The 13,844-nt window shown below is 39.4% G+C and overlaps 1 protein-coding gene across 2 annotated transcripts in view; it reads right to left on the bottom strand.

Moving 5' to 3' along the window:
- LOC117928051 (valine--tRNA ligase, chloroplastic/mitochondrial 2-like) overlaps positions 1 to 13,844 on the bottom strand; it is a 71,742-nt gene that overhangs the window by 11,816 nt on the left and 46,082 nt on the right. For both annotated transcript variants that reach the window (XM_034847817.1, XM_034847818.1), the window contains 2 exons: positions 10,541 to 10,593; positions 10,373 to 10,440 (listed from right to left, as the gene is read on the bottom strand). In XM_034847817.1, coding sequence (XP_034703708.1) covers positions 10,373 to 10,440; positions 10,541 to 10,593 — 121 coding nt within the window. The remainder of the gene's footprint in view (positions 1 to 10,372; positions 10,441 to 10,540; positions 10,594 to 13,844) is intronic.

Below are 13,844 nucleotides of genomic sequence, written 5' to 3'. Positions count from 1 at the left end.
TCTTTAGGCCAGATGACTCATCTAAGCTAGCTTCTCATGTGGTTTGAGGCGTGTTCAGGGTTGAAGATCAATTTGGAGAAGAGTAAGTTAATCCCGGTGGGTAAGGTGCATGATATAGAGGACTTGGCCTTAGAGTTGAGTTGTAAAGTGGGTGGGCTCCCTTCCTACTATTTGGGTTTGCCTTTGGGGGCCCCCTTCAAATCAGCGGCTGTGTGGGATGGTGTTGAAGAGTGTTTTCAAAAAAGGCTTACAATGTGGAAGAGGCAGTATATTTCAAAAGGAGGGAGACTCACTCTAATCCGAAGCACTCTTTCTAGCATGCCTATTTACTTTATGTCTCTTTTTTACTTGCCAAGAAAAGTGAGGTTGAGATTAGAGAAGATTCAAAGGAATTTTCTATGGGGCGGGGGAGCTCTTGTCCAAAAGCCGCATCTTGTTAGGTGGAACTTGGTTTGCCTAGATAAAAGGAAAGGTGGGTTGGGTGTGAGAAATTTAGCTCTGATGAATATCGCTCTCTTAAGTAAGTGGAATTGACAGTTTGCCAATGAAAGAGAGGCTTTTTGGAAGCAAGTCATTACTCACAAGTATGGTGAAGAGGAGGGGGGATAGCGCACTCGAGCGGTAAGTGGGAGATACAGTGTTGGGCTTTGGAAAGCAATTAGGGAGGAGTGGTTGTTTTTAATTGGTAGGTTAGCCTACCAAGTGGGTAGTGGGCAAAGGTGAGATTCTGGACGGACAAGTGGTGTGGAGATGAGCTACTTTGTGAGTCCTTCCCTTCTTTATTTTCCATCTTTTTGTCTAAGAATGCTTGGGTTGCGGATGTTTGGAATCCCATTGGTGATGGGGATAGTTGGACCCCTCTTTTCGCAAGGGCGTTTAATGATTAGGAGATTGAGTTAGTGGAGCATTTTTTGCATAAAATCCAAGCCTTCCGAGTGCAAAGGGAGGAGGAAGATAGAGTGTTTTGGACAGCATCAAAGTGTGGCGCTTTCTCAGTCAAGTCTCTTTATTCTATTTTGGAGCCCGGAGGTTCTTATTTGTTCCCTAATGATAGTATTGGCGGGTGAGTGTGCCTCCTAAGGTGGCCTTCTTCGCTTGGAAGGCTTCTTGGGGTAAAGTCTTAACTTTAGAGCAACTTCAAAGGAGGGGGTACTCATTGACAAACAAGTGTTTTCTATGCCTCTCTAATGTAGAGACGGTGGATCACCTTTTACTTCATTGTGTAAAGACGCGAGTTCTGTGGAATCTTCTTTTCTCCCTTTTTGGTGTGGCTTGGACTCTCTTGTGTACAATGAAGGAAACTCTTCTTGGGTGGCATGGAGCGTTTGTGGGGAAAGCTTGAAAAAAGGTTTGGCAAATGGCCCCCTTATGTATATTTTGGTCAGTCTGGAAGGAAAGAAATTTATTAGCTTTTGGGAATGAGGAGTTTTCGCTTCAAAGACTGAAATATTCTTTTGTATGTAATATTTGATCTTGGGTTAGGGTGACTATAGTTTTGAGCCCTTCTTCTCTTGTAAGTTTTTTAGATTGGCTAGGCTCTAAGTAAGGAAAGGTGGTGTGTTTCTATCCTTTCCCCCTCAGAGTGTCTTTGGGCTTTTTATGTTTACTCCCTGTATACTTTGACAACACTGTTTTTGGTGCTTCCTCTTCTCGTTTAATATACATCCTTTATCTATAAAAAAAAAAAAATCTTGATAAATTTCATATTTTGTCTACCATTAGCCACCATGTGAAAAAACTTTGAATTGCAGTCCCCTTCTCTTGCCCATTTCACCCTAACTTTTTGTCTCCAATGTACATCTTCCCTCAACAATAGTTCCTCCAACTCCCCTTTTCTCAAAGTCCTTTGTGTTGAAAGCTCAAGAGAAAGATTCCCTTCTTGCTCAACAACATCAATGTTAACAATATCATTAAGGATGCTCTTTTTCCTTTCCTTTAGCTCTCCAAATGATTCTTTATTCCTTTCTTTTGATTTGGACTTAACAAATTATAGCTTCCTCATGAACTTATGTCCTTCCCACCCATCGCCTTAAAAACTCTCCACCAACTACTAAAGCAATCTTTGAACTTTGGGTGTTGCAACCACGTGATCTCAAATCTAAAAGGAGTTCGTCCCCACTTGAATGGTTTGGTGTCTAAAACAATCGGGCAATGCTCCAAGGTCTGTCTAGAAAGAACTTCTTCAAGACTTTGTGGAAAATTTTACTCCCACTCATTTGAGTATAGACACCAGTTCAATCTCTTACACACTAGGGAATCTTGCATGTTTGACCAAGTGAAAGAAGCAAAGTAAAGGGGGGTCAATTAACTCACTCTCTCTTATGAAACCATCGAAGTTCCTCATATTAGGTGTTAATCCAAAACCACCTAATTTTTCTGAAATTCCCTTTGTGACATTAAAATCATCCCCCACACACCAAAATGGAAAGGTTAAGTTAAAAAGGTCCAAGAGCTCCACCCAAAAATCCTTCCTAAGTATGGCATTATTTGGACCATAAGCTAAGGACAACCAAAGGGCCCAATGCCATCCTTCAAAAACTTGATTGAGATAGAAAAGGAACCTGTTAACACCCCCCCACTACTTAGTTTCTTTGAATCCCAAATAATCAAAACCCCTCCTGAAGCCCCACAAGCCGAAAGAGAAGCCTAATCCTTATTCCCATTCATCCAAACACTACCGACAAACCTCTTACCACACACCTCCCTTTTTGTTTCTTGAAACATTATGACATTTGGGTTCTCATGTCACAAAAATCTTTAACCACCCTTCGTTTTTTCCTACAACCCAATCCTCGAATGTTCTAGTTGATGATCTTCATGACAAAAACCCCTCTGTCCCTAATCCTCGAACCAATTCCTTTGAATCTCAAAGACCTGTGGAAGGTCTGTTCTTTTGCCTAGAATATACCTTAACATTCATAGAACTTAAGACCAAATGAACTCTAGCCATTTTGCTGGGCAGAAAACCCTCTATTCAGAACCCACCCAAAGAGGAAAACTCAGCTTCAACAAGGCATTCTGTAATTAGACTAGGGGGCTCACTAGGCACATTGGGTAGAGTCTTAAGGAAGTTAGTACCCTTAGGCACTTTGTTCAAACAAGCTAATTAGGACTCCACAATATCTAGGTCAAGATCGCCAACAAAATACTCACACAAAGCGCCATTGTCTTTTTTTTTGGAATTCACTTCAGATACTATTTGGAATTCAATATGAGACTGAGACAGATTGACTGAATTGGGAAGAGCGAGATCAAAATAAAACAAAGGTTGATGTGCCAAGACAGAGGAGGGGGGAAGAGCTGGAAATGATGATTGAGAGAAAGAAGACAAAGCTACCTCTTTGTTTTCCTCTACCAACAAACCACAAGCCCCCTCTAAGGACTACCTTTTTGCTCTAGTTACTAGACTAGAAGGAAAAACTAGGATTGAAGAGCCACAATGAGCAAAACCCTAATTCCCTCATAATCTCCTCTATCCACAGTGTTAGGAGTTGAGCAAAATTTCACCTTCCCTCCAAGCTGATTACCTACCTTTACTGAAGACATTTACTGAACGGGGCATTCACTTGTACCCGCGTCGCCAACTGTCAACATAGCCCCTTCCCTAAAACTTATTCTTTGAAGCCCTGATCGACGTTTAGAAGTGCAAGGACTTGAGTTGAACCTTCATGCCTTTTGTAACCCCACTTCAAGAGTAGCGTCCTGTGACAGAACATCTTGTGCTGGAACTAGATCTTCCTTCTATGGAGGCCCACTTTGTCATTGAAGCCCTTGTCGATAACCAAAAATTGAAAGATTAGGGCTTGTCCACAACTTCTTCAAACCAATTTTTGGAACGGAACCCCCTAGCTAAGAAGAAGAGGCTTCTAAGCTTATCGTCCCTTTTGCAAGAGAAACAAGCAGAGAGGAGCCTTCTCTACATAAAGAGCCTTTCCCAGCTTCAAGCTAAACTCCACCCAACTCTTGGCCCAATATTGTAAGTCAGCTTTCATTTAATTTATTTCCCCTCTCCCGACCCACTTTTACTTCAACCAAAAAGGTGCGGGTTCTTAAGAGAAATGGGCCCTTCCCTTCTACACAGTATTTGAAGCCCAATACCACTCCTTAACACATGAATGGGCCTTACCCCCACAGGCCACATTTTCACCACATACTGTTGGCCTAAAGGTCCCATTACTCTCTTTATTTGAATTCAAATTACAGAGAGGGCAGGTGGGGGACAGTTTTTCCCCACTAACGCACTCCTTATGCCATGCATCCCCTTAAAGGCTTCCTCACCCATTTGACCTTCTACTCCACATTGATGTTTGCTAAGTTCCCCATTAAAAGACTAAACCTTAGTAGTTAGATTTTCCTTCTCAATCATCCTTCTGCCACCTGTCCTTGAGTGGGACTCATTCCTCCTCCGAGTCAACTCAGCCATTCCTCTAACCCACTTTTCGTCTTCAACTCCAACCACTACAACTGATATCGTAAAAGCCCACCTCCCATCTTTCACCTTAATCAAAGCAATAAGAACAGTGTGTTCCTTCATTGATATTTTCACCCTTGCCTTAGAAAGGTCAAACAATTTCACAATTCGTCAATCAATCTCTACCACCGTCCCCTTCTCCACAATTTTCTTCAAATGTTCCTCAGACCATAAATGGAAGGGCAAACCACGCAAATCAATCCATCGTCTTCTGAACTTCCCCAAAACTTCTGTCTTTTCCCTAGGAGACCACCTTCTCAATTGGACTGTGTACCCTCCCTGAATCTTGAAAATCCCCAACTCTTGAAGAAAAGAGGTTTCCTCAACTGTTTCTATAAAAAATAAACCTTTTCCAACAGAGAAAGGGACGATAGTCACCACGCCTTTCTGCCCAAAGAATCTCGCTAAAGCATGATCAACCTCAACCTAATCAACAAAGATACAAGACACTTGCAAACCATTACTCTCGCCCACCTCCCAATCGGAACAGTACCTCCTCGCCTTTGTCCTTCCTCTTTGACTACGCTTGCAAAAGACCCACATTTTTGTATTTTATACTTTCATCCCTGCACTACCTTTCCTTTTCAACTATCGTCAAGGAAGGGACCACCAGCATTGAAGAAATAGCATTTTTTAGTTGCTCCCAACCCTTGCCTTTCTCGCCCTCAAGGATTATCATAAAAGTGGACTTTCTTTTGGAGGCAAACTCCAAAAGACTGATAAACCTACCATTGTTGTTGAAGCTTACCTCCATTAAGTGAACTCCGGACTTTCCTCTGCATTTTTTGTTGAAACTCTTCAACATAATAGCCTTCACCAAATGCTCGATTAACCAGCCAACCTCTTCCTTCTCAAAGCCTAAAGAGAAGACAGAGCCTTTACTATACTCTAAAAGTTATAATCATGTACCTCTGGACTCACCTTCAAACCTAACGTGGAATGCCTTCTTTTCCAGAGAGAACCTCTGCGTCTTCTCCATCATTTTTTAAGAAAGTACATATCAATCCCCACAAAATTCACTCAAGATATGTTGTTGAATCTATTGAGATTCATAGAATCTAATTTAGTCAATGTTTTGTGTATATTTGGTAAGTTTGGCAAAGTGTAGAACATGGAGTATTTCTAGGGATTGTATAGAGATGTATATTAGACTTTTTTTCTTTCCTCAAATAATTGTACAGATCTTGTATTTATACTTTATAAATTTCTTTAGTCTAATCAAGTACAGGGTCATTTTCTTCTCTCTTCATTTCTTCATCCACATGGCATCAAAGTTAATCCTTTCCTGGCATTGTTTTTGGCCTTCATCACCTTTACATTCGTTTCTTTCTTCTCTTTCTACCTTTTTGTTTTTTCTAATAGCAGGAATTTCTAAAGGAACTCCTACTGAAACAACCCAGTGGCCTAGATCTATCACCCATCATGATAATCCAACCACCATTATGATAATCCAACCCTCCAAATTACTCTAAAAAAACTAAATGGTGGTACATCTCTTAGGTGGTCACAAGTTGTGCAACTTTTGCCTAAGAGTAGAGAAAATATGGGTATTTGAGTGATAACATTTAGGCACCGAAAATCTCATATCCTTCTTTCAAATTATAGGAAGCTGAAAACTCCTAGGTCCTCTCATGGTTGATCAACTCTATGTAACATGAGATCAATAAACCTTTTCTATTCCTTTATACTACTAAAGAAGTTTAGGTTGTGATATCTTGGACATATTCCAACAAAGAAAATGCTACTAGTATATTTGAGTTGAAGACGACAATTCACAATACAAAATAGGGAGATTTCACAGTACAACACGATAGTGGTTTTATGGCAAGAATTGGATCTACATTAACTTTTAGAGATGAAAACACCAGAGGATGTGACAATGTTGTCAAAAATCTTGGAGCGAGGCTAAGTCTTTTAATTTTTAGGTGGGCTTGATCCTGACTTTGATGAGGCTAGAGGTTGAATACTTGGTAAGGAACTTTTTCCATCTTTCAATGAAGCTTTCTCTTATGCGAGCAGTGAAGAAGATGGTAGAACTATGATGATGAAACCCATTTCACAAGAAAGCACGACACTAAAATAATTCAAGAGAGTGCTAACTCTGCTGCTACTGGTCATAAGAAAGCATAGAAAAAAAAACATGAGGAAAGACACTAGGTGATGTGACTACTGTAACAAATAGAGACATACAAGAGAAACATGTTAAAAACCATATGGAAAACCTTCTTCTCTTATGACAAAGGAAGCAACCAACCCTATAAGAAGGTGTCTCAAAGAATAATTGTCGATAATTTTGAACCTAACGCACCAAATGGAATAGCTCAACCTTTAATAATGCCCTTTCCACCAAAAGTTAATGGGAGACCTTGTCCAAAATTTGGAACAAACTAGGAACTTAAGCTCTATTAATTTTACTCAATCATGATAATGTCTCATCTAACCATTGGGTCATTGATTCAGCCTATATTACATGGGTTTGTGTGGAAATACGTTATAATTTTGAATGATGATTGGTAGGATATTAAGGAAAGATTGAGGCGCCAATTGTGGATAAATTGTGTTCTTCCATATTTTTATTCTTTTCCTTTTTGATTGCTCTTTATGTATTTGTTAAATAGGGATCCGTTTATGTAAAAAACACAGTTTTGAATGAATTTTAAAATTATTCTCAGTTTCTAGATGGTATCAGAGCCTCGTTTGCTCTAAAACCCTAATCTGTCCATGGATGCCCAAAGAGGAAACAACCATGAGAATGTCGGAGATACACTCTTCAATGGGCCCCGTCGGTGCATTCGACAACTCACCACTCCACCTTACCGTTGAAAAACTAAATGGTAAGAATTACAGAGAGTGGGCTCAAGCAATCAAGCTCGTTATTGACGGAAAGGGAAAGTTAAGGTTCCTTACCGGCGAGACTCGACGACCACCTCCAACTGATGTAGCAGCATCCCAGAAATGGCGGTCCGAAAACTCCTTTATCACCTCATGCTTGATTAACTCCATGAAACCAGCCATTGGAAAGACTTACATGTTCCTCCCGACGGCAAAGGACGTGTGGGATGCGATACGGGAAACGTATCCCGATGCCGAGAATGCTTCCCAAATCTTTGAAATCAAGACGCGGCTTTGGCAGATGAAGCAAGGAGATCGGGAAGCGACGGAATACTACACCAAGATGCTGGGTTCGTGGCAAGATCTCGATCTCAGCTGCGAAGAGGAGTGGGAGTGCACAGGTGATAGTGTGTGCTTCAAGAAGAAGATGGAGAACGAGAGGGTCTTCGAGTTCCTAGTAGGGCTAAACCGCAAGCTTGACGACCTCAGGAGTAGGGTTCTCAATCGCCGGCCATTGCCCTCCATCCGAGAAGTCTTCTCCGAGGTGCGGCGATAGGAAAGCAGAAGGAGAGTGATGCTGGATCTCTCATTTGGGCCTGAGGGTTCAGCCCTTTTAACTCATGGGCCTCATGCTGCTGCTAGTGGGCCTCATGCTGCTAGATCTAGTAGGCTAAGCCTAAGACAGTCCAAGAGGACTTATTGTGAGCATTGTACGAAGTTAGGCCACACTAAACACACTTGCTGGACTTTACATGGTAAGCCCGCAAATTGGAAGCCTAGACAGCCCAATAAAGCCCATAGTCATCAGGCCTCCACCGAAACCCAGACAAACAAAACACCCACAGAAATTTGTCAGTCAACTTCTAGTGTGGGGTTTAATTCCGACCAGCTTGCGAAATTATATGAACTTTTTTCTAATTTCCAAGCCTCTGGTCAGTCTTCTACCACTTTATCCTCTAGTTCTTTGGCCAAAAAAGGTACCTTTTTTATAGTACTTAGCACCATGACTCATACTACTCCTTGGATTATTGACTCTGGTGCATCTGATCATATGACTGATGCTCATCATTTATTTTCTACATATTCTCCCTATGCCAGTAATTTAAAAATAAAAATTGCAAATGGTACTTTATCACCAGTTGTTGTCTATTACTTTCAACCCTGTCCTACATGTACCTAATTTGTCTTGCAATTTGCTATCTATTAGCCAGTTAACCAAAAGGTCTAATTGCTCAGCTAAATTCCTACCATCTCAGTTAACCAAAATGGCGTCATCTGCAAACTATAATAAAGACACTCTAGTCCTATCCTTGGCCACAATGAAACCCTTAATTAACCTAGTTTCCTCTGCTCTAATTATCATCCTACTTTGAACATCTGCTACTAAGGTAAAAGGAAAAAGAGAAAGGGGGTCCCCTTATCTCAAACCTCTAATGGCCTTAACCCAACCCTTTGCATTTCCATTAACAAGGATTGCAAAACTTGTTGAAGACAAACATCCCCTCATCCAAATCTCTATTTTGGGTTGAACCCCTTCCTTCTTGGGCACCAAAGCAATGAAAGTAGCATTTGTACTTTGATTTATTATCTCATTAGTGTGGAACTCTAGAAACACCCTCATAAGGTCCTCTTTGATCGCATCCCAACACTCTTGATACACTGCAATAGTGAACCCATCTGGGCCAAGGGTCTTTTCCCTATTCAATTGGAAAACTACAAGGCGTACCTCCTCTTCAGAGAAGGGCCTGTCTAGCTAAGCCACACTCTCTCAAGAAATAGGGACTCAATCTAAACCTTCAACCCTCCAAGAAGCACCTGCGGATTAGGAGTAGAGCTTCTCAAAGAAATTTACAATCTCCTCTAAAATAATTTCAATGTTGCTTAGAGTCATCCCTCCTTAGAGACCAATGACTTAATGAACTTCCTGTTTCGCCTTCTATTGGCCACTCTATGAAAGAACTTAGAATTGCAATCCCCTTTTTTTATTCACTTGACCCTAGATTAAAGCCTCCAATGGACCTCTTCCTTAACCAACAGTTCCTCTAACTCCCTTCTTCTTAAACTCCTTTCTTTACTCAAACTCCCCAATGACAATCCACCGATACTTGGTCCTAAATCACCAAAATCAAATAAAAGGCTACAGAAAGACTAAGTTACCCCCTCCTTTATCTCATCCTCCTCAAAAAGCCCGCTATCATTTACCTTAATCTTGGCTAAAAAATTCATCGTTTTCTAAGCATTTTCCATTTTATGAAGGAATTTAGTGTTCTTGTCCCCTTCTTTTAACCAAGTTTCCTAGGACTTCACCTCCAAGATGGTAAGAGGCTGAAACTATATGGAGGACCTAAATAAATCCAACACTAAGGAACTCTAACATTGGAACCATAACAATGCTCAAGCAAATAAGTTTGTGCATAGAGTGTCGTTAAGCAACATTAGCAAAGTTGTTTCCTTCCACAAGGAAAATCGAAAAGAAAAGCCTCATTACAAAGTCAGGTCTTGATACCCATTTTGCCTTTCCAAGTTTACAGTTTATTTTATTTTTATCAATTTTATACTTTTTCTTAATATTTGAAACTTGAATTGTAAAACCTCTTTTTTCCTACAAAAGTTTGAGCCTTGAACATAGTAAATGGTGAATCCAATTTTTTTTTTTTGATAAATAATAGTGAATCCAAAGAACTAAATTAATTTGGTAGGAGCATATTTCACTATAATGAAATTTTGACATTCTTGGTCCCCAACCTTCAAGCAGAAACTGATCCTTTGACCATCCTTTTTTAACCCATATAGTCTCTAATGCCTTGGAGAATTCCAGTTATCGTAACTCTTGCAAAAGGACAAGTAAATTGTCCAAATATAGATAAAATGAGCAAAATTGCTTTATGCATTCCACAACAGACAAGAGTAATTACCAAGCAACTATAATGCACCAGCATACTTGACATGTTATGTCTCAGAATACCAAAATTACAAGTATAACAAGAAGAAACTTCTGAACAAAATATGTTAAAAGGAATCAAGAATACTTCTTGTGCAAAGAGTAGGAAATGATAGTATAGTAATTACTTTGAACCTCCAGCAACGCGATACTTAATATAATAGAGAGTACCAGGTTCTTCAGAATATTCAACTTCCTGTCACCACATAAAGAAGGTTTTTGTAACATGCTAAATTTCAAAACATAAAAGCAGCAAATCAGTGGCACCCACACTAGGACCTATAAATACAACATACCAAATCTGAAACTGCAGTCTGTAGGTTAGGAGACCAGTTGACCATGTAAGACCCTGAAAGGAAGAAAATGTCACTTCGCATGATCACTAACTACAACTAGGTTATCAATGATACAATGAACTATTTTTAAACACCTTATGCTTGAGAAATATGTGACTTAGCTGTAAAAATAACCTGGAACACCAAGAAAGGAAAAAGAGAAAATAACTTGAATATTATTTTCATTATCAGACTTTAACAATTCATTTTTTTTTTTAAATAGGTAAATATTCATTGTATTAATAGCGTCTAACAAAAGAACGCACTGAAGTATATATAATGCATACAAAGGCATCACATAACTAGGTAGAGGGGAACATAAGAAACAGCCCCCAACCATTACATGGAGCTTAATCAATCGATAAAGTTGAACACCAACAACAAATCAACTCATATGTGCACTTTAGCCCATTCCCAAAAAATTATACATAAAGGATTGTTTGAGTATTTGATATGTTTTTTTGGTATTCTTAAAATGCTCACTCATTTTTCTCCCTCTTATGGTCCAAAAAAGGCATAAGAGAGCACTTGTCTGAGCATTATTCCTCTTACTCACTACAAAAGTTTCATGCTAACTCAAAAGATCATTCTTGACTAAGGAGGGTAAGACCCACTCTATTCCAAATAGAGTGAAAACAATTCCCAAAATATTACCGCTTTCAAGTAGTGAAAAAGGATACGATCCATCGTTTCTTCTTTTTCTTTGCACATATAGCATCTTTGTAGAATCATACGCCTTCTTCTTATAAGCTAGTCTAAAGTTAATATCCTACCCCAAGCGAAGAATCTGACTCTCACCTAAGTCCAAGAATTCCAAACAAAGACAGAATGGAAGGTCTCAATGCTTCCAATGGACAAAGAGGAATAAAGAGATTTAACAGAAAAAAAAAAAAAAAAAAACATTTTGGATCCTCTATACCATTTTATCCTCAATTTCCTTTTTTTTTTCCTTTTTTTTTTTTTTTTTGGATAAGTAATCTTCAATTTCCCTATCAATAGACTTCAATTCGAATTGCTTGAAAAAAGTCTTCACCCCCTCTAACTCTTAATCATGGAATTGCCTCAAGATTTAAGGATTCCAACATTCCCTTTCCCTTTCTTGATCTCATATCTCAGCTACCCAAGCACCTTTAGTGAAGGATATAGAAAACAAGGCAGTAAAAGTCTCCCTAAGGGTCAAATCACCGCACCACTTATCCTTCCATAATTTCACCCTCCACCCAATCCCCCCCTACAAACCCGATCCTACTTTTGAAGGTCTTCCACCCACTTCTTATTGTCTTTCACACTCCCAATCCATAACTTTCCCTAACAACTCTAGAGCACCATCCTCTCACTTCCTCACATATTTACTTTTCATCACCATCTCCCAAAAAGAATCCCTCTCTAATCCAAATCTCCAACACCATTTACCTAGAAGCGTTTTGATAAGGATTGACAACCGTCTAAAGCCCAATCCCCCCCTCCCTCTTGTTTGTGCAAATTATTGACCACTTGACTAGATGAAGCTTTTTCTCCAAAGCCCCACCCACCATAGGGGGTCCCTTTAGATCTTTTCCAGCTCTAAGCTAACCTTTCTTGCAATTGCAAAAAGTGACATAAAATCGGAATGGTAGAAGGTTGTCAATCCATAGAATAAAATCATTTTACTAGGGAACTTTAACAATTCTATCAACAACATGGAATATAAATCCCAATATTTTAGCAAAAAATTAGTCATTGGGTATCAAGGAAAAAATATTGACGGGTATCAAATCATTGTAAAAGAATCCGCTAGCTACCAACTAAAATCACTAATAAAATTGGGATAATCATTTTTTATGAGACAACCATTATTTTCTTACTTTGTCATAGAAAGCTATTGATTTATAGGCCATCTTCTATGGATTTTTGGGAAAAAATGGGTAAAAAAATCAATGAAGCCATCCAATGGTTCCTTCTTAATGCATCAACAATTCAATTCATTGAAAATGGGTAGTGAGATCCAATGGCCCATCTAGACCATGCTCTAGAAAGGAAAGGGTTTACTACAAGATAGAAGTCTTGGATGAGGAGTTGCTTGTCTTGGAAAAATTTTGCGGTCTTAATGAATGAAAATGCCAAAGGATGAGTGTAGACCCTCAATTTTGTCCCTTTAGCACATGCCTTTAAGTTCATTTTCAGTGCTCCACAGTAGTTCCTTGGTGGCCCATTGCTACTCATACTGTTTACCTATTTTCTGAGTCACTCTGGGGACTTTGGTTGAGGGGTTTACCCGGCTCCACATTATGACCTTGGCTGCCCTTCAAGTTTAGATTAGGCTTCACTTAGGTGCACTTCAGGTTAAACTTAGTTAGGCCCACTTAGTCTCACCCTAGGCCCGTATAGGTATACCCGGCCCATTAGACACCACCTTAGGTCATTTAGATACCTTAGGTATGTTTAGGTTCACTTAGGCACACTTGGCCTATTAAACGTTTCTTGCATGACTCACATAGTCGCATGACTTGCATGACCCACATAGGATTGACTATTTTATTTCATTTTATTTAATTATTTTGTTTTACTTTATTCATTCATATTATTTTACTTTATTCTTTTATATATTGCAACATTGCTAACTCTTTTTCGGTTTTATTCTTTTTATTTTCGTTTTTTATTGTTTGACAAGAGAATGGGGGCTGTTGTTCAACTCTCACAAAGGCATGTACACTCAAAGAAGGTAAGAAAAATATTTTTGGAGGAAAAAGAGGATTAACGTGGCTGCATACATATGGAAAGAGAAGACCATACATAGAAAGAGAGAAGCATTCTGATTTTCGGAAAGGAAGGGAAATAAAAGAAAGGAAAGTAGATTTAAAAAGGAAGAAAAGAAAATAAAGGAAAGGGGGGATTTTCCTTTTTGGAACAGATTTAGGGGTTTTGGGGGCTGATATATACGTAAGAAAGGATGTTGAGAAAAAGAGGGATTTTTATTTTCTGGGGGGATCGTCACGAGGAAAAGCACAGAGGATCTGGAAAGGAGCGATTGCAGCTAAGGTTGTCCAGGAGCGAGGAATTAACGGTTGATTTCTGAGGATTTCGAAGAAGGATCATAGCAGGGGAGCCAAGTAATCGGGTGGAGACAACTCCAGTACATTTTCAACTATTTCCTATGCCTTCTTTTGTGTTCGATTCTGGATGATTCTCTGATGGTTCTGAGCATTTATTTCATTGATTGGAGTGGACATTGAGGGGCCACTTATTTGCGTTGTTGAATCGAAATTTCCTATAAACTTGCTCTGTT

Source organism: Vitis riparia, chromosome 13 (assembly GCF_004353265.1).
Source record: "Vitis riparia cultivar Riparia Gloire de Montpellier isolate 1030 chromosome 13, EGFV_Vit.rip_1.0, whole genome shotgun sequence".
Lineage (NCBI taxonomy): Eukaryota > Viridiplantae > Streptophyta > Magnoliopsida > Vitales > Vitaceae > Vitis > Vitis riparia.
The sequence above is the reverse complement of the archived record's forward strand: the minus strand, read 5'-3'. Positions and strand labels throughout refer to the sequence as shown.